Consider the following 26,656-nt stretch of genomic DNA (forward strand, 5'->3'; position numbering starts at 1 on the left):
TGGTAAGCAGTTTATAATAGCAATAAGGCCCGAGGGGGTGTGGTATATGGCCAACATACCACGGCTAAGGGCTGTTCTTATGCACAACGCAACGCGGCGTATATTGGCCATATACCACATCCTCTCAGACCTTATTGCTATTGGAAACTGCTTACCAACGTAATTAGAACAGTAAAAAGACATGTTTTGTCATACCTACGGTATACCGTCTTTTTGAAGGTGGTCTTCAGCATTCTAAGAGTTAGGAGTCATGCTGTTTGTGTAAATGGTTTATTTTCACTGTAGCGGAGTGCGTACATAGTGTATTTCATTGTGGCATTGAAACCACTGAAATAAGTCTCCCAATCCCACTATAACTAGAGGTGTTGTTACAGAGAGAGCAAACTGTTAACTCCTAATTTAAAAATAAATCATTTATTTTCTCCCTGTGCAGAGATAGAGAGAGAGAGAGAGAGAGAGAGAGAGAGAGAGAGAGAGAGAGAGAGAGAGAGAGACTGTAAGAAGGGGAATGTTGAAAAGTTCAGACAATACCCTGTGTTTGAATCAGAACCTACACAGTCTGGTTTACTGTGAGGAGACATAGATACGGTCCAGTGCAGCTGTGCTGGCACACAGAGGAGAGGAGAATGAGAGGAGAGCAGAGGAGAACGAGAGAAGAGGATAGGAAAAGAGAAAGAGAGGAGAAAGAAAGAGGAGAGGAGAAAGAGAGCAGAAAAGAAAGAGAGGAGAGGAGAGGAGAGGAGTAGAGGGAGGAGAAAGAGAAAGCACACTCAGCCAGTCCAGTCAGCATCAGAAAGGAGACAGAATGAACAGAGAGAAAGAGAGAGAGAGAGATCGAGAGAGATCAGTTCCATGTGTTGAATGTAAGTTCCATCCGTGCTTCTTTCACATGCATTGCTTGCTGTTTGGGGTTTTAGGCTGGGTTTCTGTACAGCACTTTGAGATATCAGCTGATGTACGAAGGGCTATATAAATTTATTTGATTTGATTTGTGTAGAATGTAACAGTCTGGAACACACTAACACCTCAGCTGTGCTCAAGGTACTAATCAAATGTCCCTTACCACCCATTGCATAACATGGGCCATAACATCAGAGCATTTACTGGGCCAGCAGTAAAGCCACACCATCCCTGTGGCTCAGTTGGTAGAGCATGGTGTTTGCAACGCCAGCATGGTGTGTGCAACGCCAGGGTTGTGGGTTCGATTCCCACAGGGGGCCAGTACAAAAAAAAAACAATGTATGAAATGTATGTATTCACTACTGTAAGTCACTCTGGATAAGAGCGTCTGCTAAATGACTAAAATGTAATGTAAATGCACTAAATCAGACACCTGCTACCTTCCTTCTCTCTCTCTGTTCATTCTGTCTTCTTTCTGATTCTGACTGGACTGGTTGAGTGTGCTTTCTCTTTCTCCTCTCTCTTTCTCCTCTTTCTCCTCTCCTCTCTTTCTCCTCTCCTCTCTTTCTCCTCTCCTCCTTTTTCCTCTCCTCTCCTTTCCTCTCTTCCTCCTATCCTCTCTTTCTCTTCTCTGTGTGCCAGCACAGCTGCTCTGGACCATATCTACAGGGCCTTCGGAAAGTATTCAGACCCCTTGACTTTTTCCACATTTTCTTAGGTTACAGCCTAACAAATTGATTTAATCGTTTTTTCCCATCATCAATCTGCACACAATACCCCATAATGACAAAGCAAAAACAGGATTGTAGAATTTTTTGCAAATTTATTAAAAATAAAAAGTCTTCTTTGGTATGACGCTACAAGCTTGGCACACCTGTATTTAGGGAGTTTCTCCCATTCTTCTCTGCAGATCTTCTCAAGCTCTGTCAGGTTGGATGGGGAGCTTTGCTGCACAGCTATTTTCAGGTCTCTCCAGAGATGTTCGATCGGGTTCAAGTCCGGGCTCTGGCTGGGCCACTCAAGGACATTCAGAGACTTGTCCCAAAACCACTCCTGCGTTGTATTGGCTGTGTGGTTAAGGTCATTGTCCTATTGGAAGGTGAACCTTCACCCCAGTCTGAGGTCCAGAAGGCTCTGGAGCAGGTTTTCATCAAGGGTCTCTCTGTACTTTGCTCTGTTCATCTTTGCCTTGATCCTGACTAGTCACCCAGTCCCTGCCACTGAAAAACATCCCCACAGCATGATGCTTCCACCACAATGCTTCACCGTAGGAGAACATCCCTGGTCATCCCTACTGCCTCTGATCTGGTGGACTCACTAAACACACATGCTTCATTTGTAAATGATGTCTGAGCGTTGGAGTGTGCCCATGGCTTTCCGTAAATAAAATAAAAAATAAGAAAATTGCGCCATCTGGTTTGCTTAATATAAGGAATTTGAAGTTATTTGTACTTTTAGTTTAGATACTTAAGTATATTTGAGCAATTACATTTACTTTTGATACCTAAGTATATTTAAAACCAAATACTTTTACTCAAGTAATATTTTACTGGGTGCCTTTCACTTGAGTCTTTTTCTATTCATGTATCTTTACTTTTACACAAGTATGGCAATTGGGTACTTTTTCCACCACTGCAAATTTAACATTTGAAATCAAATGTTGCATATGTAAAACATGGACTGTCACAGTTGTCGTAAGGAGGAGCGGACCAAAGTGCAGCGTGTGTGTCGCTCCACATTTTATTTATACTGTGAAACTATGCAATACATAAATAAACTGAATGACAAAACAACAAACCATGACGAAGAGGTGAAACATACACTACTCAAAATGAATCTCCCACAAACCCAGGTGGGACAAACACCAACTTAAATATGACCTCCAATTAGAGTCAACGATGACCAGCTGCCTCTAATTGGAGATCATCTCAAACAAAGCCCAACATAGAAATACAAAAACTATAACAACCCAACATAGAAATACAAAACTAGAACATAACAACATAGAAAAAACGAAACTAAAAAAAAAACCTGTCACGCCCTGACCTACTCTACCATAGAAAATAACAGCTTACCATGGTCAGGACGTGACATGGACATTTTCAGAAATAAAATCATGTGATTTTCCACATGTGAAATCATGTGGTTTTTCCCGTAAGGGAGAGCATTGAGCAATCTCACAAATGTTCCATAAAATTACAGACAAATGTTTCACTTGTGTTTGCTAGAGAACATTAGCCATCGACAAACTGACACCATCAGACACCCAGAAGGGGTAATGTGTCAACATTCTGCACCTCGACTAACCTGTAACCCCGCACATTGACTCAGTACCGGCACCCCATATATATAGTCTCATTATTGTTATTTTATTGTGTTACTTTTTATTTAATTTTTTACTTTTGTTTATTTAGTAAATATTTTCTTAACTCTATTTCTTGAACTGTATTGTTGGTTAAGGGCTTGTAAGTAAGCATTTCACGGTAAGGTGAGGCCTGTTGTATTCAGCGCATGTGACAAATAAAATATTGATTTGATGATCATCCAGGGATTTTCCCCAGTGATGGTAGACTCCACATACACATGCCTGGTTGTATGTGTGTGTGGCGGTAGTGGTGGTGGTAGTGGGGAGGGGGTTGTATTCTATTTCCAGACCCAGGACTGAGCCCCTTTAATCCCCCCACCATCCGTGCACTGCCCTGGGAAAGAGAGAAGCACTGGAGAGAGAGACCCCCAGCCCACCCCGGCATGGAGAGCAGTGTAACTGTGGACAGATTGAGTTGCAGGTTCACTGAAAATAGATTAGGAGAGGAATAGTCTTTTCTGTCAGACAATCTCAGATGAGGAGACAGGCTTTTTTGTGCTGCTGGAGAAAAGAGGAGACATCAACGTTAAGTTGAGGTAGGAACTCAATATTGTGCGTGTCTGTGTGTCTGGGGTTTAAGTTTAGTTTAATTTGAAGTTTAAGTGATAAACAATACAGATACAAACAAATAAAGAAAGAAAGTGTGCAGGTGTGTGCGTGGGTGGGTGTGTGCGTGCGTGCGGGCGTGTTAATAAACCAAAGATGTGCTCATAGTTGCATGTTCCTTGAGAAAATACAGCACTCAGTCTGTCGTCAATTACTATGCACTGACAGTCTGTATGAATAATACGCCATTTTGTAAGTCGCTCTGGATAAGAGCGTCTGCTAAATGACTTAAATGTAAATGTAAATGTAAATGAATGCACTGATAGTCTGTATGAATGCACTGACAGTCTATATGAATGCACTGACAGTCTATATGAATGTACTGACAGTCTATATGAATGCACTGACAGTCTGTATACAGGACCGATAGGAACTTAAACTGAATCTGCTTTCTACTATTTAGCGAGAAGCAGGACATAGGCAGGTACATTTTTTGTACAGACAAGTCAATATTTTTTATGTTAACAGTAAAAAAAACAGGACCCAGAATCGACCCCTGCGGGACTGTAACGGCTGTCGTAGAGAGGGGACCAAAGCGCAGCGTGTTGAGTGCTCATGATGATACTTTATTATAACTCAAAATACTGAAGCAAAATAACAAAGAGAAAAACGACAGCGCACAGTTCTGTCAGGTACGGAGACTAAACAGAAAATAACTGCCCACTAACACAGGTGAAAAAAAAACTACTTAAGTATGATCTCCAATTAGAGACAACGAGGACCAGCTGCCTCCAATTGGAGATCATCCCAAAAACAACATAGAAATAGAAAACTAGAACTTAAACATAGAAATACAAAACATAGAAAACACAAAACACCCCCTGTCACGCCCTGACCTACTCTACCATAGAAAAATCCCATCTTACTATAGTCAGGACGTCACGCCCTGACCTACTCTACCATAGAAAAATCCCATCTTACTATAGTCAGGACGTGACAGACAGTACCCCCCCCACCCCCACCCCACCCCCACCCCCCAAAGGTGCAGACCCCGAATGCCACTAAAAGAAACAAACAAAAACAAAAGGGAGGGTTGGGTGGGTAACTCCTATCTATGGCGGCTCGAGTGCAGTCCACATAACCTCATCCTCCAGCAGAGGAGGCGGCTCCAGTTCGGGGCGTAACCCCCGCTGATCCCTCTGCTTTAGTACCACCGGACCGTGGATCGTCGGAGGAGGAACCGACTGTAGATCATCGCTGAAGACTCCGGGCTGCAGGCCGTCGCTGGTGGCTCCGGACTTGGGAGCGTCGCTGGTGGCTCCGGACTTGGGAGCGTCGCTGGAGGCTCCGGACTGGGGAGCGTCGCTGGAGGCTCCAGACTGGGGCGCGTCGCTGGGGGCTCCGGAATGGGGAGCGTCGCTGGTGGCTCCGGACTGGGGAGCGTCGCTGGTGGCTCCGGACTTGGGAGCGTTGCTGGTGGCTCCGGACTGGGGAGCGTCGCTGGTGGCTCCGGACTTGGGAGCGTCGCTGGAGGCTCCGGGCTGGGGAGGCGCACTGGAGGCCTGATGCGTGGGACCAGTACAGGTGGCACCGGGCTGATGACACGCACCTCAAGGTGAGTGCGGAGAGGAGGCACAGGACGTACTGGGCTGTGGAAGCGCACTGGAGGGAGAGTGCGAGGAGCAGGCACAGGACGTACTGGGCTGTGGAGGCGTACCGGAGGTCTGATGCGTGGGATCGGTACAGGTGGCACCGGGCTGAAGACACGCACCTCAGGGCGAGTGCGGAGAGGAGGCACAGGACGCACCGGGCTGTTGAGACGTACCGGAGACCTGGTGTGTATAGCCGGTATCACTTGTTCCGGAACTTCCACACACTTCTCAGGACGAGTACGGGGAGCTGACTCAGGTGGCACCAAACTGACGACACGTTCCTTTGGGAAAAACTTGTGCGTCCTCCACCAACTCAATAACTCTCCCATTTCCCCCTTCTCCAAATTTTCCCTCTTCTCCCGGATTGGCTCTGGTTTGCTCCTCGGCTCTGCCGACTGCTCCATGTGCCCCCCCCAAAAATGATCTTTGGGTTTCTGTAGCCTCTCGTGCCTCCCCGACAGGCTTCTATATCTGTCCAGTCCTTGGCCCCAAGTCCAGTTTACCCTCTCTAGCCTCTCCTCCAGAGACCAGGTATCCATCTCCTCCCGGGCACGCTGCTTGATCCAGTTGTGGTGGGCAGTTCTGTAACGGCTGTCGTAGAGAGGGGACCAAAGCGCAGCGTGTTGCGTGCTCATGATGATACTTTATTATAACTCAAAATACTGAAGCAAAATAACAAAGCGAAGACACGACAGCGCACAGTTTTGTCAGGTACAGAGACTAAACAGAAAATAACTTCCCACAAACACAGGTGAAAAAAAAAACTGTTTAAGTATGATCTCCAATTAGAGACAACGAGGACCAGCTGCATCCAATTGGAGACCACCCCCCCCCCCCCAAAAAAAACATAGAAATAGAAACCTAGAACTTAAACCTAGAAATACAAAACCTAGATAACACAAAACACCCCCTGTCACGCCCTGACCTACTCTACCATAGAAAATCACATCTTACTATGGTCAGGACGTGACAGGGACACATTTCGTAATATCAAGGAAACCTGATTTAACACCATCAGTAGATATACATTGAGTTCTATCTATGTAAATGAAGTAGTGTATATCTGAATTATGGCACTACACATGACGTCTTCAATGTCATCTATTGTCTTTGTAGCATAAGCTCAATAATACACATTATATCAATTTCTATAGCCTTGAGTTTCAGTCGCAATATGACAATTATTAAATTAGAGCCGATTTTCTGCCAAGAAGGAAGTCAGTCCAATCAGATTGTATGCGTGTGTGTAGATGTGTGCACATGTATGTGTAGATGTGTGAAAGCATGTACAGTATAAGTGTACAATATGTATGAGGAGGCTTTGGTAGTTTGCTGCCGCTCATTTGACCCTTGGTGTGGGGTGTGTGCGGCCTGTCAACATCCCACTGTACATCTGTGTGTGCCCTGTGGCCATGTCAGAAAGAAAGGGGATATGTTTGTCTTTGTGTATAGTTAATGTGGAAACATGGACAGTATACTAATTAGTCCTTGACAGCGCTTTGGAAACTCACCTGAAGAAGGGTTCGAAAGGCTAGCATAAACTGCAGCGTCGTGTTATTTTCATCATTATATCTTGAATACAACCTGTTTCTTTCATCTTCTTCTCTCTCACTCTACAAACACTGTCTGTGTTTCTATGCCATAAGCTATTTAGTGTGATTAGCATTTGCTCTGTTAGACATGTGTCTTTACAGTGTGCAGTAACTCAATTAAGACATATGCTAGCTAGCTAGGACATGTGAACCCACAGTATCCCCTGTACCCCAGTCTAGCAAGCAGTCTAGCAAGTCTCCCCGTCTGGCATACACGTCAACACCAGGATAGGTTTTGATTGTGAAAGGATGGCATTGTTGTTGTTAAAGAAATACATCACTTGGTAATACCACGGTAATATGACCACTGTCATGCTGTTTATATACTATTTTTTGTTGGCTGTAGAATCTATAGAGTTCTTAAATGTTTCCATGAAAAAAATCTGCACATTCAGTCCCTTTCATTTCCAGTTTTTCCAAAGTGAATTATTTGTACTTTTGCTTCTATTTTGGTCATTTTGACATCATGGTTTTTAGAGCATGCTGACACAGACATGGCTCTGTTTTTTCCATAGCTGTACAAATGGTTGGCTAGCTAGCTAGTTCTGCCTATATCAATGAATTATTGTTAAGTGGTAATTGAGCTTCTTAGTAACTCCACTATAACAGCACAGCATAGTTGATTAGTGTCTCTTAGTTCTCCATGTGAAGCTACACAGTTGGAGAGGGGGTTTTCACATAAACATTACTGAAGCTCAGTTTCACAGCAGAGCTGAGTGCACTGTAGGGATGGGTGTTTGAACTTTCAATTCCTTACTTTTATTTCCATTAGTGATCTCTCACTTCACTTGCTACACATGTAGATATTTGCCCATTTGATTGGCCAACAAAAACAACAAACTATAATCTTTGGTGAAGGCTACCTGTCTGTTTTGGGGGGCGCACCACATGTAAACTACATTCAAAAGTTTATTGTTTTATTAAATTAAGAATTTCAAATGTTATGGTATATCCTTGTGTGTAACAGTCACATGGATATTTTAATTGAATTTAGAAAAAATATTTTCATTGTTAAAATAGACACATTTGTTGGCCGTAAAAAATGAATAGTCACACATGATCAACAACTAACGTACGTTTGGATATTGTGATATTGAAATAACCGTGTCTCTTCCTAATGCACTGGAGGAGAACCTTTCAAGTTCTTACTTAGAACACTCTCTCTTGCTAAAACAAACACTGGCCCTTTATTCTGCTGTACTGCTAAATGTTGCATTGAAGTTATGCTAGCACTGAGCATTTGGAGGCTAGGGGGATTGTTGAGAGCATGAATGAAAGAACTCCTCGGGTTAAGTGGTGCAGGATCTAACAGCGCCAGGTTTTAGATATGAAACACAGGTAGGGGAGTAGAGGGAGAAGGTCTGCTAGGCTGCTACTGGAACTACAGCCAAACAGTAGTTAGCTTAAACCTCCCAATCAGCTCAGCTGCATGGATACATACTCAGCCATTTCTGTTTTCCATGTTCTGAGGTCTACTCTCCCTAGTCTATGCCTAATCTTGCTGTAATCATTATCTTGCTGAAAACAGAGCTGCCCCTGGTTGATGACGTAAAGTAACCACACTGCATCACATTGCCATTTCAGCTGTGTAATCTGATGAAGTGTGTGGATGAGATTCTGAGTGTCAGTGTCAGAGTGGCGTTGTGACCTGTCTGTTCCTGTGTTTGTGTGTGTTGATGTTCCAGCTGAACTCCCAGATGAACTCGGTCAGCAGCTCGGAGGACATCAAGCCCCCGCTGGGACTCAACGGGGTGATGAAGGTGCCCGCCCAGCCCTCGCCGGGGTGCATGCCTCTCTCCCTCACCAAACACATCTGTGCCATCTGCGGAGACCGCTCCTCAGGTACAGTAGGTGCCCTAAGGTTACAGTCATACATGCACCCAAACACACACACCACTGACACGTCTGTGTTATCTGTGGCGACTGCAGTAACACCATGGTCATCACCATTTCACGTGAGTCCACACACACACACACACACACACACACACCACACACACACACACACACACACACACACTGAAAGCCTGACTCATATAGGCCGTAGATACTTAACACACCTCATACTTTCTCTTAGCTGGGTTAACGAGGAATGAAAGCGGCTGTGGTGTCTGCAGCATCAGGGAGAGGAAGTGTTTTACTCTACTGCACTTTGCCTCGTATCAGACAGGATGTGGAGGAGATGGTTAATATCAGACAGAATATCAGACAGGATGTGGAGGAGATGGTTAATATCAGACAGAATATCAGACAGGATGTGGAGGAGATGGTTAATATCAGACAGAATATCAGACAGGATGTGGAGGAGATGGCTAATATCAGACAGGATGTGGAGGAGATGGTTAATATCAGACAGAATATCAGACAGAATATCAGACAGGATGTGGAGGAGATGGTTAATATCAGACAGAATATCAGACAGGATGTGGAGGAGATGGTTAATATCAGACAGAATATCAGACAGGATGTGGAGGAGATGGTTCATATCAGACAGAATATCAGACAGGATGTGGAGGAGATGGTTCATATCAGACAGAATATCAGACAGGATGTGGAGGAGATGGTTCATATCAGACAGAATATCAGACAGGATGTGGAGGAGATGGTTAATATCAGACAGAATATCAGACAGGATGTGGAGGAGATGGTTAATATCAGAGAGATATCAGACAGGATGTGGAGGAGATGGTTAATATCAGACAGAATATCAGACAGGATGTGGAGGAGATGGTTAATATCAGACAGAATATCAGACAGGATGTGGAGGAGATGGTTAATATAAGACAGAATATCAGACAGGATGTGGAGGAGATGGTTAATATCAGACAGAATATCAGACAGGATGTGGAGGAGATAGTTCATATCAGACACTATATCAGCCAGGATGTGGAGGAGATGGTTAATATCAGACAGAATATCAGACAGAATATCAGCCAGGATGTGGAGGAGATGGTTAATATCAGACAGAATATCAGACAGAATATCAGACAGGATGTGGAGGAGATGGTTAATATCAGACAGAATATCAGACAGGATGTGGAGGAGATGGTTAATATCAGACAGAATATCAGACAGGATGTGGAGGAGATGGTTAATATCAGACAGAATATCAGACAGGATGTGGAGGAGATGGTTAATATCAGACAGAATATCAGACAGGATGTGGAGGAGATGGTTCATATCAGACAGAATATCAGACAGGATGTGGAGGAGATGGTTAATATCAGACAGAATATCAGACAGGATGTGGAGGAGATGGTTCATATCAGACAGAATATCAGACAGGATGTGGAGGAGATGGTTCATATCAGACAGAATATCAGACAGGATGTGGAGGAGATGGTTAATATCAGACAGAATATCAGACAGGATGTGGAGGAGATGGTTCATATCAGACAGAATATCAGACAGGATGTGGAGGAGATGGTTAATATCAGACAGAATATCAGACAGAATATCAGACAGGATGTGGAGGAGATGGTTAATATCAGACAGAATATCAGACAGGATGTGGAGGAGATGGTTAATATCAGACAGAATATCAGACAGAATATCAGACAGGATGTGGAGGAGATGGTTAATATCAGACAGAATATCAGACAGGATGTGGAGGAGATGGTTAATATCAGACAGATATCAGACAGACGCTTAGAGGTTAGTGATCTTCACAAACGCTGTTCATCAGGACAGCACAATGTCATAACATAGTAACATACATTACGCTTATAGTCACCATTTTCACCCCTCTGTTATTGTCCAAACAGTATGTAATCAATTTCATTTTTCCTTTATTATCCCCAATAAGAAACAGGATGTGTCTGTGGGAAATGTGTCTTAAATGTCTAATAGCCACTCTCTATGTACTTTTTAAAGTTAAAACGACGTGTCTGTCCCCAGGTAAACATTATGGAGTGTACAGCTGTGAGGGCTGTAAAGGCTTCTTCAAGAGGACAGTGCGGAAGGACCTGACCTACACCTGCCGAGACAACAAGGACTGTCTAATCGACAAGCGCCAGCGCAACCGCTGCCAGTACTGTCGCTACCAGAAGTGTCTGGCCTGTGGAATGAAGAGAGAAGGTACAGCACATGCCGTTGAGGATAAAGGCCTAGTTACCCTCTCTCTCTGCCTGTCTGTACTCTCTCTGCCTATCTATATCTATATCTCTCTCTCTCTCTCTCTCTCTCTCTCTCTCTCTCTCTCTCTCTCTCTCTCTCTCTTTGCCTGTAGTCTGGCTGTCTTTATCTCTCTCTCCCTCTCTTTTTATCTCTCTCTCTGTCTATCTTTCTCTATCTCTCTCTCTATCCCTCTCCCTCTCTCACACACACACACACGCACGCACGCACGCACACACACACAGAATCACTTCAACCTTCCCTCTGTGTCAGGAATCATTCAGCTCCTCATGTCGAGAACTTGAAGTGTGTTGAGATCACTTGTGTGATAATGAGAGCTCAACTCATCTGCCTCTTCATTACTATTGAATGAGGAGCAGTAATTGCAGAGGACTCACATTGTGCATGTAGAATTACTGACTTCCTCAGAGGCGTTCAAGATTGAAATAAGCAGCTAATGGAAAATGGAAGTCTTTATTACAGGTGATTCATATCAGGGCTCTTTCATTGACAAGACTAGCTTGAGAATGTTTCAGTGATTGGTAGCCTTCATAGGCAGACCTATTCATGATGAAGAATTTCTGATTTCACTTGAAGAGCACTGATTTACCACAAGAGAGGGAGAGCAGGTAGGAGAAGGAAGGGAGGAGAGAGAGAGAGAACGAGAGAGAAAATGGAAGAGGTTGTTTTAGCACTTCATAAGAGAGGAGGACATTAGCACTCTTAGCACAGTTGTTCACACTTCCTGTAGGAAGCAGAGAGTGGATGACACACTAGATCTCTCCATCAGAACCGCGTCATCACTCTCTAAGGTGAAATATTGATCTGGAATACTATTTTAACTCATCAGTCATTAAATATTATGGCTTTAGAGACAGAATGTGGTATTCCAGTTATTAAGGTTCATAATCTGAAGCACACAGTCCCCTTCCATATCAGAAATCACTTTATGTTATTCTAGGATCAGCTTTCCCTGTTCTGAATATGAACCACTGCACCAGGCAAAAACAATACAAAACTGATCCTAGACCAACATGCAGATGTTCAGCCCACCCTTAACCAATGAGTATCAGACTCAGAACAAAACCAAAGCAAAGGAAAGAGAAAACAAGAGAGTCTATGATAAGTAGATAAGAGCTTTTCTTTCTCGGCCCAATTTGTCTTGACCTCAGCATGCACCCCTCATCCCTCCCTCCCTCCCTCCCCCATTCACTCTTATTTATATCATCATAGGGCTCAACCTCCGTTCAAGGATATTATAATTTACTGCCTTTCACCTCACTCTGCGCTGCCTAAGCCCCCCTGTACCCTGAGGCAGGGGGAGAACAAGGCAGCGGTAGTCCAAAAGGCTGAGCGAATCTGCAGAAAAACAGGATTAAATGAATTGATGCTCTCCCAGTCAGGGGAAGGGGGAAATAAAGCTAACATGATTTCAGCCCTCCTCACCTCTCTCTGACTCCAGCACAACTATTCTACCCTTGGGCTGACCTCCACCGCCAGACAGCAGTTCCTCTAAAGTGGGGCCCCTCATCCCCCCCCCCCTCCTCCCCTCCTCTTCTCTCCCTGTTTTCCCCTTCCCAGAATCCCCACCCCTGTGATTCAGCACTTGGAATAGGAAGGAAGAAGAAAGAAAAGAAAGAATATGAAGTGTCGTCATTTGTGTGTGTGTGTGTGTGTGTGTGTGTGTGTGTGTGGTGTGTGTGTGTGTGTGTGTGTGTGTGTGTGTGTGTGTGTGTGTGTGTGTGTGTGTGTGTGGGAGTGTTTACGTTTATTGGGAAGAGGAGAGGGAAGAAATGGGTTGAAACCCAGAGGCAGCGCACAGCAACTGCCTCCCCTTACGGTCTCATATGAACACACATACGCCTCTCTGGGTGGAGGTGCGGTTAGGGTTGCCTCGGCCACAGTGAGCCTCAGTGTCTGCTCAGCACACAAACCACTTCCTGTGTCTGCCTGCCAAGCCAATCACACAGCAGATCCAACAAGGCCCCGCTTTACACAGACTTAGTGAGACTGTTATTTACTGGACAGACTAAAAACAACATTATTTTACACAAAGACCCCATTGATGTGTGTGTCTGTGCGCCAGTCAGTCTGTCAAAGCCATTCTGTCACAGTGTCTGTGGTAAACATGCAGGGCGTAAATGAGGACTCATACCACATCCATTATTAATGTGTCAATATATGGTGGTCATGAAAGGAGCTTGTTGTTTGTTATTGTGCTCTACATTGAGACACAGCAGGAGAGAGGGTCCTTGTATGAAGCGTTTGTATATGTTGTGTCTACACTCTACTGTATTTCCTGTCATGTCTCTATTCATGTGTCCTGTAATTATGGGGACTCACATATTTCAGTGTAGATCTGTTACCTCTGTCTTTATATCAGACTTAATGTAATAATAATGATACACACACACTATTTACATATGTACACACACACACACACAAACACCGCACACACTAGACAACACCGCAGCAGCAGTAGTGACCGGAACCAGTTTTGTTACACACAGCCGTCCAGGAGGAGCGCCAGCGGGCCAAAGAGCGCAGCGAGAACGAGGTGGAGTCCACCAGCAGCGTCAACGAGGACATGCCCGTGGAGAAGATCCTGGAGGCCGAGCTCGCTGTGGAGCCCAAGACAGAGACCTACATCGAGACCAACCTGGGCATGCCATCCAACTCGGTGAGTCACTACACCGTATGTACTGTTCACCCTGTACTCTGTCCTGAAGAGCAGGAGCCGTTTACACACACACATACAGTGCATTCGGAAAGTATTCAGACCGCTTGACTTTTTCCACATTTTGTTACGTTACAGCCTTATTCTAAAATGGATTAAATAAAAAAAAAATCCCCCTCAATCTACACACAATACCCCATAATGACAAAGTGAAAACAGGTTCTTAGAAGTGTTTAGAAATACCATATTTACTCAAGTGTTCAGACCCTTTCAGACCCGCGAAATTGAGCTCAGGTGCTTCTTGTTTCCATTGATCATCCTTCAGATGTTTCTACAACTTGATTGGAGTCCACCTGTGGTAAATTCAATTGATTGGACATGATTTGGAAAGGCACACATCTGTCAATGTAAGGTCCCACAGTTGACAGTGCATGTCAGAGCAAAAACCAACCCCGGGGTCGAAGGAATTGTCCGTAGAGCTTCAAGACAGGATTATGTCGAGGCACAGATCTGAGGAATGGTAACAAAACATTTCTGCAGCATTGAAGGTCCTAAAGAACACAGAAGTTTGGAACCACCAAGACACTTCCTAGAGCTGGCCGCCCAGCCAAACTGGGCTATCGGGGGAGAGGAGCCTTGGTCAGGGAGGTGACACTGACAGAGCTCTAGAGTTCCTCTGTGGAGAGGGGAGAACTTTGCAGCACTCCACCAATCAGGCCTTTATGGTAGAGTGGCCAGACAGAAGCGACTCCTCAGTAAAATGCACATGACAGCCCCCTTGGAGTTTGCCAAAAGGCACCTAAAGACTCTCAGACAATGAGAAACAAGATTCTCTGGTCTGTTGAAACCAAGATTGAACTCTTTGGCTTGAATGCCAAGCGTCACGTCTGGAGGAGACCTGGCACCATCTCTATGATGAAGCATGGTGGTGGCAGCATCATGCTGTGGGGATGTTTTTCAGCGGCATGGACTGGGAGACTAGTCAGGATCGAGGGAAAGATGAATGGAGCAAAGTACTTAGAGATCCTTGATGAAAACCTGCTCCAGAGCGCTCAGGACCTCAGACTGGGGTGAAGGTCCACCTTCCAACAGGACAATGACCCTAAGCACACAGCCAAGACAACGCAGGAGTGGCTTCGGGACGTCTCTGAATGCCCTTGAGTGTAGAATTGCGGGAAATTACCTTTAAAACTGCAAAATGTTCTCTCCGCCAACAAGAGGGCTCAGCCCAGTCAAAACTGTTCGCTGCTCTGGCACCCCAATGGTGGAACAAGCTCCCTCACGACGCCAGGACAGCGGAGTCAATCACCACCTTCCGGAGACACCTGAAACCCCACCTCTTCAAGGAATACCTGGGATAGGATAAAGTAATCCTTCTAACCCCCCCCTTAAAAGATTTAGATGCACTATTGTAAAGTGGTTGTTCCACTGGATATTATAAGGTGAATGCACCAATTTGTAAGTCGCTCTGGATAAGAGCGTCTGCTAAATGACTTAAATGTAAATGTAAATGGGTATAAACAGTTTGGGGTCACATGGGTTGCGAGGTGGGGGTTTGTTACTACGCCGATAAAGGACGATATCCATCTGGACCTTTGCCACTTAGGAAATTTGTGTCACCAGACCTTCTCAAATAGTACTTGAGTACCCCTGCACTAGACTCTGTCTTGCTCAACCGTGAATAATACAACAGACTAAGGAATTAACATGGTCCACGCTAGAGGTCGACCAATTAATCGGAATGGCCAATTAATTAGGGCTGATTTAAAGTTTTCATAACAATCGGAAATCGGTATTTTTGTACGCCGATTTGGCCGATTTTCATTTAAAAAAAATACTTTTTTAGACCTTTATTTAACTAGGCAAGTCAGTTAAGAACACATTCTTATTTTCAATGACGGACTAGGAATGGTGGGTTAACTGCCTTGTTCAGGGGCAGAAAGACAGATTTTTACCTTGTCAGCTCAGGGATTCAATCTTGCAACCTTACGGTTAACTTGTCCAACGCTCTAACCACCTGCTTTACATTGCACTCCACGAGGTTACGCGAATGCAGTAAGAAGCTAAGGTAAGTTGCTAGCTAGCATTAAAATATCTTATAAAAAACAATCTATCAATCATAATCACTAGTTCACTACACATGGTTGATGATATTACTAGTTTATCTAGCCTGTCCTGCGTTGCATATAATCGCTTAGTTACACGTTGCTCCAACCATAAACATCAATGCCTTTCTTAAAATCAATACACAGAAGTATATATTTTTAAACCTGCATATTTAGCTAAATGAAATCGAGGTTAGCAGGCAATATTAACCAGGTGAAATTGTGTCATTTTGCGTTCATTGCACGCAGTCAGGGTATATGCAACACTTTGGGTCATTTGTCAGAATTGTACGTAATTATGACATAACACTGAAGGTTGTGCAATGTAACAGGAATAACGTTTTGTTTCGAGATGATAGTTTCCGGATTCGACCATATTAATGACCTAAGGCTCGTATTTCTGTGTTTTTATTATATTATAATTAAGTCTATGATTTAATAGAGCAGTCTGACTGAGCGATGGTAGGCACCAGCAGGCTAGTAAGCATTCATTCAAAATAGCACTTTCGTGCGTTTTGCCAGAAGCCCTTCGCAATGCATTGCGCTGTTTATGACTTCAAGCCTATCAACTCCTGAGATTAGGCTGGTGTAACCCATGTGAAATGGCAAGCTAGTTAGCCGGGTGTGCGCTAATAGCGTTTCAAACGTCACTCGCTCTGAGACTTGGAGTAGTTTTTTCCCTCGCTCTACATGGGTAACGCTGCTTCGAGGGTGGCTGTTGTCGATGTGTTCCTGGTTCAAGCCCAGGTAGGAATGAGGAGAGGGACGGAAGCTATACTGTTACACTGGCAATACTAAAGTGCCTATAAGAACATCCAATAGTCAAAGGTATATGAAATACAAATCGTATAGAGAGAAATAGTCCTATAATTCCTATAATAACTACAACCTAAAACTTCTTACCTGGGAATATTGAAGACTCATGTTAAAAGGAACCACCAGCTTTCATATGTTCTCGTGTTCTGAGCAAGGAACTTAAACGTTAGCTTTTTTACATGGCACATATTGCACTTTTACTTTCTGCTCCAACACTTTGTTTTTGCATTATTTAAATCAAATTGAACATGTTTCATTATTTATTTGAGGCTAAATTGATTTTATTGATGTATTATATTAAGTTAAAATAAGTGTTCATTCAGTATTGTTGTAATTTTCATTATTACAAATAAAGAAAGAAATAAAAAATCAGCCGATTAATCAGTATCGGCCTTTTTTTGTCCGTCAATAATCGGTATCGGTATCGGCATTGAAAAATCAGAATCGGTCGACCTCTAGTCCACGCACACCCGCACAGTCGTGGAGAGGGCAGTGCAGCGCCTCTTCCCCCTCAGGAGGCTGAAAAGATTTGGCATGGGCCCTCAGATCCTCAAAAAGTTCTACAGCTGCACCATCGAGAGCATCTTGACTAGCTGCATCACGCTTGGTATAGCGAATGCACGTCACTTGTTCTTGACCACAAAATGCTTCAGAAGGTGGTGTGGACAGACCAGTACATGACTGGTGCCGAGCTCCCTGCCATCCAGGACCTCTATGTCAGAGGAAGGCACGAAAAATTGCCAAAGACTCCAGCCAACTTAGCCATAGACTGTTCACTCTGCTACCGTTCGGCAAACTGTATCGGAGCATCGGCTCATGGACCAACAAGCTCCGAGACAGCTTCTACCCCAAGCCATATGTAAGACTGCTAAATAGCCAGACTGCTAAATAGTAAATTAATGGTATCCAAACAATATGCACTGACTCTATCTTGCACTGACCCTATGTACACTAGACTTCATACACACACACCATATAAACACTCACTCATACACACTACATTGACACTCCCACAGAAAACCCACACACATTCATATACACTACATATGCACATACACACATAACACACACACATACCGACACAACACAAACACACGTACATATGCATTACACACACACCACACACACACACACACACACACACACACACACACACACACACTAACACACACACACACACATTCGTATTATTATCTATCCTGATGCCTAGTCACTTTACCCTGTCTTCACGTATGTACCTCAAATACCTCGTGTACGTACGGTGTATTCGGAAAGTATTCAGACCCCTTGACTTTTTCCACATTTTGTTACATTACAACCTTATTCTAAAATGTATTTCAATGTTTCTTTCCCCTCATCAATCTATACACAATACCTCATAATGATAAAGCAAAAACAGGTTTTTAGAACATTTTGCAAATATAACTGAAATATCACATTTACATAAGTATACAGACCCTTTACTCAGTACATTGTTGAAGCATCTTTAGCAGCGAGTACAGCCTCTTCTTTGGTATGACGCTACAAGCTTGGCACACCTGTATTTGGGGAGTTTCTCCCATTCTTCTCTGCAGATCCTCTCAAGCTCTGTCAGGTTGGATGGGGAGCGTCTCTGCACAGCTATTTCAGGTTTCTCCAGAGATGTTTGATTGGGTTCAATACAGGGCTCTGGCTGGACCACTCAAGGACATTCAGAGACGTGTCCCGAAGCCACTCCTGCGTTGTCTTGGCTGTGTGCTTAGGGTCGTTGTTCTGTTGGAAGGTGAATTTTCGCCCCAGTCTGAGATCCTGTGCACTCTGGAGCAAGTTTTTATCTCTCTATAATTTGCTCCATTCATCTTTCCCTCGATCCTGACTAGTCTCCCAGTCCCTGCCATTGAAAAACGTCCCCAAACATGATGCTGCCACCACCATGCTTCATCATAGGGATGGTGCCAGGTTTCCTCCAGACGTGATGCTTGGCATTCAGGCCAAAGAGTTCAATCTCGGTTTCATCAGACCAGAGAATCTTGTTCCTCGTGGTCGGAGAGTCCTTTAGGTGCCTTTTGGCAAACTCCAAGTGGGCTTTCACATGCCTTACTGAGGAGTGGCTTCCATCTGGCCACTCTACCATAAAGGCCTGATTGGTGGGGTGCTGCAGAGATGGTTGTCCTTCTGGAAGGTTCTCCCATCTTCACAGAGGAACTCTGGAGCTCTTTCAGAGTGACCATCGGGTTCTTGGTCACCTCCCTGACCAAGGCCCTTCTCCCCCGATTGCTCAGTTTGGCCGGGCAGCCAGCTTTATTAAAAGTCTTGGTGGTTCCAAACTTCTTCCATTTAGGAATGATGGAGGCCACTGTGTTGTTGGGGACCTTCAGTGCTGCAGACATTTTTTGATACCACCCAAATCTGTGCCTCGACTCAATCTTGGCTCGGAGCTCTACGGACAATTCCTTTGACCTCATGGGTTGGTCTTTGCTCTGTGGGACCTTATATAGATAAGTGTGTGCCTTTCCAAATCATGTCCAATCAATTGAATTTACCATAGTTGGACTCCAATCAACTTGTAGAAACATCTCAAGGATGATCAATGGAAACAGGATACACCTGAGCTCAATTTCAAGTCCATAGCAAAGGGTTTGAATTCTTATGTAAATAAGGTATTTATGTTTTGTATCGTTAATAAATTAGCAAAAAGTCAAGGGTCTGAATATTTTCCAAAGGCACTGTATCTAGCTCAAATACCTCGCACCTTTGTCTATTGCTCTGGTACTGGTACTCCCTTTATATAACTCCACTCTTGTGTATTTTGTTCCTCTTGTGTTACTGTTTTTCTTTTTTAACTCTGCATTGTTGGGAATGCCTCGTAAGCAAGCATTTCACGGTGAATTCTACACCAGTTGTATGTGATTTGATCATCTAATCGAAGGATGGTTTTACCGACAGCGTCTCACCAACCTCTGGTTTCTCAGGAATCCTACTGGAACAACAGACACAGAGCAGTTGTGCAGGAGGGAAGGAGGGAGAGAGGGACAGAGGAAGGAGGGAGAGAGGGACAGAGGAAGGAGGGAGGGAGTGAGTGCTTCTTCTGGGACTCGTCTGTTCTGGGGGAAATGTCCTGTGAAGTGAAGGTAGAACTCTGAAGGCTGTTATGTGAGTAAATGGGAGCTGTTTTTGGGTAGATGGAAATGTACGTGATGAGCGTTGACATTTGGGAGGAGAGGGAAAGGAGAGGGGAGGGGCTGGCAGCTCTCTGACACACTAAATCACTCTGTGTGTGTGTGTGTGTCTGTCTGGGCTCCGCCTTGCCTTAACTACTCCGCTCTACATCTCACCGCTAGGGCTCTGACACCAACAGGGGGTGCCCCGCAGGAGATAGAGGAGGATATCGATCTTTTCTAGAAATCTAGCTTTGATAAAGGCAGAGAAATACCAGTTGTTTTGGTCGTTTTCGAGTAATTCTTGGTCATTTCTAGTGGATCCATATTTGTAGGTTTTCGTTTATTTGTTGCTATGGTTTAAGGTAATGGTTGTAATGGGGAGTTGTAGTTCAATAGTCCATGTAGATTGGGTAGTGTGTGACATTTTTATTAATCTAATTTGCCCTAGCTAAAGACAACTGCTGAGACATCTAGTTCCCCTTCTACTGATATTTCAATTGACACTGAAAACGATCCTCATAATCATATGAAAAGTTAGGAGTAGTGATGCATCGATATGATTTCTTTTGGCCGATAACAATATCCGATATTTTCCTTGCCAAAAAAACCTGATACCGATAACCGATATTTGAAATTTTAGCGGCCTTTTAAGCATTCTAGTACAGTTAAATAGTTAACACACACACATGGACGCAGTGGTCTAAGGCACTGCATCTCAGTGCAAGAGGCGTCACTACAGTCCCTGGTTCGAATCCAGGCTATATCACATCCGGCCGTGATTGGGAGTCCCATAGGGTGGCTCACAATTGGCGCAGCGTCGTCCGGGCCGTCATTGTAAATAAGAATTTGTTCTTAACTGACTTGCCTAGTTAAATAAAGGTTACACTCACCATACACCACACTGACCAAAAAGTTATTTTGTTGGCATTTATATATGTCCCCACTACCAGTAAAACATAATCAAAACCTATTTCTTTCACTTACTTGCTGTGCTGTTTCGTGGTTCATTTGTTCAGTCGTTTCATTCTCAACCAGGATTTCTATGGAACGCCGTTTCGGTCATTGCGTGTCAAAAAAGATACACGTCAAATAACACGACATCAATAGCTATAGTTAGTTAGCTAACTATATAGCTAGGTGTCATCATCTAAAATAACTCTCATTTGTAAGCAGCGAAGAGGCGGACCCATCTATGTGAAGCTAGCCACAATAAGGATTAGCCACAATAGTGGACTTTGCGCTTAGCCTTCAAAGTAAAAGTATGGCATAATTATACTATTTGTATTCATTTGCATCACTGTCAAAGACATACGTTTATTTTGAAGGCAAACCGCAAATTACACGATTGTGCCTAATCCTTATTGTGGCTAGCTTCACCACACATAACCCGGTCCGGTCGAGCCTCACTAGCCAGATGAAGCTAGCTGGCTGCTTATAACGTTAGCTTTGGGCAACAGAGTTAAGTAGCTGACTAGCTATTTATTTTCATGAACTGAAGTTCAATTTCAATAGGCGGACAATAAGTGGCAACCTAGAAAATACTTACTCACAAGGATTCCTAAATCATTGCTAAGAATAATGAAAATGACTGCAGTTTCTACTGGTCATTGTTTTTAGGCTGGTTGTATTGGTGCTAGCTAGGTACCAAGCTAAAACTAGCTACCCCAGAAGTTGCGCTCAAATAAATTATTGTATTGTGAACACATTGTTCGTGGCCGGTGTTTGCAGAATTTTTTGTACAGCTTTGACAGTGCTACTGCATCTTTTTTGACACGCAAAGACCCAAACGGTGTTCCGTAGTATGTATGTTGTGAAACTAATAGCAGTGACGCTATTACTGTGTAACTCCGGTAGGGCAACATCTGAAAAATAGCGCACTTGGTAGTGTGTACTGGTGCTTGACCAGTCGGCTAAAGCCAACATCACCCACAACAGAGAACAGTTGATTGTCAAGGGCAATGAATACCATTATCTTGGCTTTAATGGATTTCGACCTTTGAGTTGTCTCGCTGAAATTTTCTTACTCTTTCAAATGACTGCTTGACTTGTTGACTGCTCGATCCACACAGCAGACATTGTGTGGACTAGTTTAGGAATGCTGTGTTGCACGTGTAGCGCAACATTTTACATGGCGTCATTACGTCATTTACCTACGTTATATTGGTATGCACGGTAACTTTGACATCGGTTTTTAACATTGGCGTTAAACTAGACATCGGCCGATTCCGATATGTTCACCGATATATCGTGCATCCATAGTTAGGAGTCGATTAAACAAGGGTAGAGAGGCACAGTCAGTGTTGGAATGTGTCCCCGTGCGGTGTCCCCTTGGCAGGCAGTCCCAGTATATTAGGATCCCCTCTGCCCCGTGTGTTAGTGAATCCCTGGGCCAGGGCCCGTGAATGCACACCATGAATGGGGATTGCTACTGTCTAATGACCGGGGTTTGGCGAAGCTGAATAAAGTGTGTTTATCTCATGGTGACCTAGAACCGGAATTAAACAGGCATTAGTAACATGCCTCCAGTCAGACAAGCCAGGGCCTTCTCTTCAAGGAGGGAGGGATGGGGAGGAGTGGGGTAACACGCCATTCCCTCTGTCTGGCTCTTTCTCTCTATATCCCTCTCTCTTTCGCTATGGATTTTTCTCATTCTGTCTGTGTATAATCCAACCTTGTGTGCTGTTTGAATCGGTCAAGTTGTATAATTCTTTCTCTCTCTCTCTCTCTCTCTGCTGTGTCTGTCCAAACAGAAAGGTATGCTAATGTTGTTCAGAGGGTACTTGGTTGTGGGTACTCTCAATACTCTTCTTCAACAAACAGACCATCATGAGATCTTTACTCTCAACTCACAATTTTGTTGGATATTTGGATTAGGGACAAATTATCTATTGACTACCACATTTCTCTTTGTTGTCACGCAACTGTAGTGGGGTTTAAGCAGAATATGAAAAATGTAAAAGCCAGTCTCTGATCTCTCCCCTCCACAAGTGATCAAAATTTAATAGGACGATATGCAAGCCAGGCATTTCCGTGAGAGGAGAGGCTGAGATGGATATTGGTTGTGAATAATGCACACCAAAGCCTTCAATTCAGTCTGGAACAAAAAACACTCATGTTTGCGGCAAGCATTAAGCGGTGTCCTCAAAGCGTCTCTCATAAGCCCAAACGCTCACACTCCCTTTCCACATCTCTCTATCTCTTTCTCAGGGGAGGGTTACGTCTCTCCTCTGGGGAGGGTTACGTCTCTTTCAGAAAATGATCAGCTGGCCCCCTATCCTCCAGAGTGAAGGATGTTCACAGAGAAAGAATGTAAGAGTTTCTCTCACAGACAGCTATGGGTTCTGTAAGGTCACGGTGGTCCCTCTTGGCCTGGGCCCGAATTCACAAAATCTTCTTAAGAAGAAACGTATACTTGAGTGCCATTTTTTCCTTAACTTTATACTTAAAAATACATTCATGAAAAGTTGCTATTCCTCAATAAAGTTCTTGAAAATGTTCTTAAGTTTCTTCCTATATTTCATTGTAAGAAAATAGTTGGAAATATTCTTAATTCCAAGATAGCTAAACCTTTGTTTTAAACTCAAGGCAGAGAGAAAATAAGCTAATGAAAGCAATTGAACATGTTTAATTCACTCACAAACTTAATCTGATATTTTCAGTATTGATTGTTTTAAATCCAATAAAAGAAACTGACCAGTAATCTTAGTAAAAATATGCTATTATGATTGCCCTTGCAAGCTAGATAGCTAGCTAGCTCGGTTGCCTAGCGACAATCATCTTAAGAAGATAGTTAAGAAGTTCATCATTGTAAATAAGAATTTGTCCTTAACTGACTTGCCTAGTTAAATAAAGGTTAAATAAAAATACAGTTATTCTCCCAGACCTCGGAAGGCATTGTGGTCTCTTCCACTGTGACTCCCCGTAACATCCTCTGACTGGTGTCTTCTCACTCACCTCCAGTGAGGTAATATGTGCTCATGGCAGGAGTGTGGTCTCTGTTCTCTCCTGTCATCTTCATGGTGTATATAGTGAGAAACGAGGTCAGTGTAAACACGGCTAAGAGAGCCATGCAATATTCATGAGCCTTCACCGTGTTTAACGAGAACTCTGGGAGTTGTATTCTTTTGAGAGGCCTCGACAGGGACACAAAATACAGCCCCTTTTGTTTTGTTTTGTTTGGGCTGCGGCTGCCTTAGGAATGAATTAGCAGATTTGTTTATGTGTTTGAAGGAGAAATACAGGCGGGAAAACTGTCGCGCTGAGCCGTGCGGTCCACAACGACTCCCACACAGATCAGATGCTTCAATATTTATAAGATGCTTTTTTTTCTCCTCCCAAAGAAAAACTACTTTCAGTTTTCAAAACAGTGCTGGCTTTGTGTCTGGTTAACTGTTTCATACTGTTTCATATTTCAAGTGGTTGTGTCTGATTCTCGGCAGTCAGTGAGAGTTTCACACTATAGGGAGGGAGGAAGGAAGGGGGGATGGAGTGGGTAGTCTTAGGCCTGAGCATTAGAAGTAGAGGAAGAATGGAAGGAAGAGGAGGTGCAATTCATTTTCCTCATCTTACTCTAATCTTCTCCAGAGAGCTACAATTGTAGTTGAGATCTTCCGAGCTTTCAGCATTGATATGTGAGATTTGGTGAGAGAGAGAGAAGTTGGGGAGCGAGAGAAGATACGTTTTTTGTTATTGATAACATTGATGGGGCTCTATTTTTCTCTCCACTGGATATGTTTATACGTTAGAAGTGCTTGCCTCCTTCACTAACCACGGTTTCCTCCTGGGTTGAGTGAGGCCTCGAGTGAGGCCTTCAGTTTGATGGCTTCTAAAACTTGAGGTTTCTTTGCTCTTGTCCATTCACATCTGTATTTCATCCATCCTACACTCTCTCTCTCTCTCTCTCAGTTCTTTTCCTCTATCTTTCAGATCTCTCACTTTCATGTTGTCCTCTCATGAACATGAGAGGCTAACTTTTCGTCCATATACTTTACACTTGGACCTTTTTCTTCCAGACTTTACTCTGTCTGAGTCAGGAATATAACCCAGGTGGTGAGTGAAAATACAGTCTCACTAGTCCATATAATTCCAGAGACTATAACTTGTTTAGCTTTCTTGAAAGCTATTTCTTAAAGGGAAATTCTGCCACATTTCAACTTCATATTCAATATCTCCAGCACCAAACCAGTGTCTACATATGTGAAAACGGTGCGTTTCAATGATTTGTGGTTAAAACGATAAGAAGAAAGGTCCTAAAAAGAGTTTAGGATTAAAAGCAAAAAAACGTTGATTTTCAAAAACTGCAACGAGTTTTTAAAATGTTTTAACTTTTGAAGATGTCATCGGGTAGCTCTTTTTTTTCTACAAAACATAGAAATGCACTGTAGACATTGCTATTGTGCTGGAGATAGAGAGTAAGGTAGTAAGGTTGAAAAGTGGTGGAATTGCCCTTTTAAGACCCATTCTCGTACGCTCACGCATTAAATGAATTCACACTTGAACGCCCAAAGAGTTTTTCCTTAACTCTGTGTCAGTTCAACCTCTTTTTGCTCTCTGTCTGAACACTCCAAATGGCCTTCTCTAGGTAGAAGTTTTCCAAAGGAATTGCTTGCTTGGAGAGAGTCATTTTTTACTGCTGCTTCTCTGCAGGTATTTCCTCCTCGGGCTGGGACAGAATCATTGTTTGTTTTGCCTTCCTGCTCGCTCCTCCTCAGAGGTGATCATTCACAAGGCAGGGGTGTGTGTGTGTGTGGGGTCTTGGCTCAGCGGATCAGGCCCTGTGCTGCTCTCTCATCCGGTGGTGCACTGCTGTGACTGGACACATACTGTATGCAGCAAGAATGCACATGCACACAGTGTGTTCGCATAATACACACTCAACCACACACGTCACAATTTATAAAACGGGGGGGTCTAATCCTGAATGCTGCTTGGTTGAAACCGCATTCCAGCTGAGGTCTATTCCACAAGTTACCACTGGCTAAATCTATGATGTTAAAATGCCTATTTACTCTGTTCCATTTGACTGCACAATCTACTGTCTCATCAGCCCAGCCAGGCAATTTATAAACTTGATCTCCACTATAAAAAGCATCTATCTCAAATTTCTTTTAGACTATCATTTAGTTTTCAACAGCAGAGATTTGTATAAACATTGCTGTCTGTCTCTCCGACATTTGGAACATTGTTTCAATTTTCAAACTAAATCTGGTAACCCGTTGTATAAAAGTGATAATGGCCTCAAAGCCGGTGTTTGGAGGATATATTGGCACGGTTTGCAACATGCGTGCCAATATATCCTCCAAACACTGGCTTTTTGGGCATTATCATTTAAGTATCTTTCAGTCTTTGCTAAATGTATTTGTGACAGCAAGCCTTCCCGTGTGTCTCTCTCCAGCCCAACGACCCGGTGACTAACATCTGCCAAGCAGCCGACAAGCAGCTCTTTACACTGGTGGAGTGGGCCAAGAGGATCCCCCACTTCTCTGAGCTGCCCCTGGACGACCAGGTCATCCTCCTACGAGCAGGTGAATTCAACACGACCAGGTCATGAACATTCATCAGACCACATCAGCATTCCCATGGGCAGGTCACTGCAGCATTATGGGCTTTGTAGGCTATTTGTAGGTTAAGAGCAGTCAATCTCATAGAATGAATCATCTGTCATATTCTTTATGTATGCTATCATTATTTGTGAGGGTTTTTTTAAGTATTTTCCCTATTTGTTGCCCTTGCTGATTGCTTGTCGCTCCT

At 43.6% G+C, this 26,656-nt stretch overlaps 1 protein-coding gene across 5 annotated transcripts in view; it reads left to right on the top strand.

Annotated features, from left to right (window-relative positions):
• Window positions 1-26,656, top strand: part of LOC106563228 (retinoic acid receptor RXR-alpha-A) — a 153,569-nt gene that overhangs the window by 105,718 nt on the left and 21,195 nt on the right. For 4 of the 5 annotated variants that reach the window (XM_014128611.3, XM_082958191.1, XM_082958190.1 and 1 more), the window contains 4 exons: window positions 8,741-8,897; window positions 10,953-11,132; window positions 13,664-13,848; window positions 26,301-26,430. In XM_014128611.3, coding sequence (XP_013984086.1) covers window positions 8,741-8,897; window positions 10,953-11,132; window positions 13,664-13,848; window positions 26,301-26,430 — 652 coding nt within the window. The remainder of the gene's footprint in view (window positions 1-8,740; window positions 8,898-10,952; window positions 11,133-13,663; window positions 13,849-26,300; window positions 26,431-26,656) is intronic. The other variant, XM_014128614.3, reaches the window with a different exon arrangement.

Source organism: Salmo salar, chromosome 11 (assembly GCF_965601325.2).
Source record: "Salmo salar chromosome 11, fSalSal1, whole genome shotgun sequence".
Classification (NCBI taxonomy): Eukaryota; Metazoa; Chordata; class Actinopteri; order Salmoniformes; family Salmonidae; genus Salmo; species Salmo salar.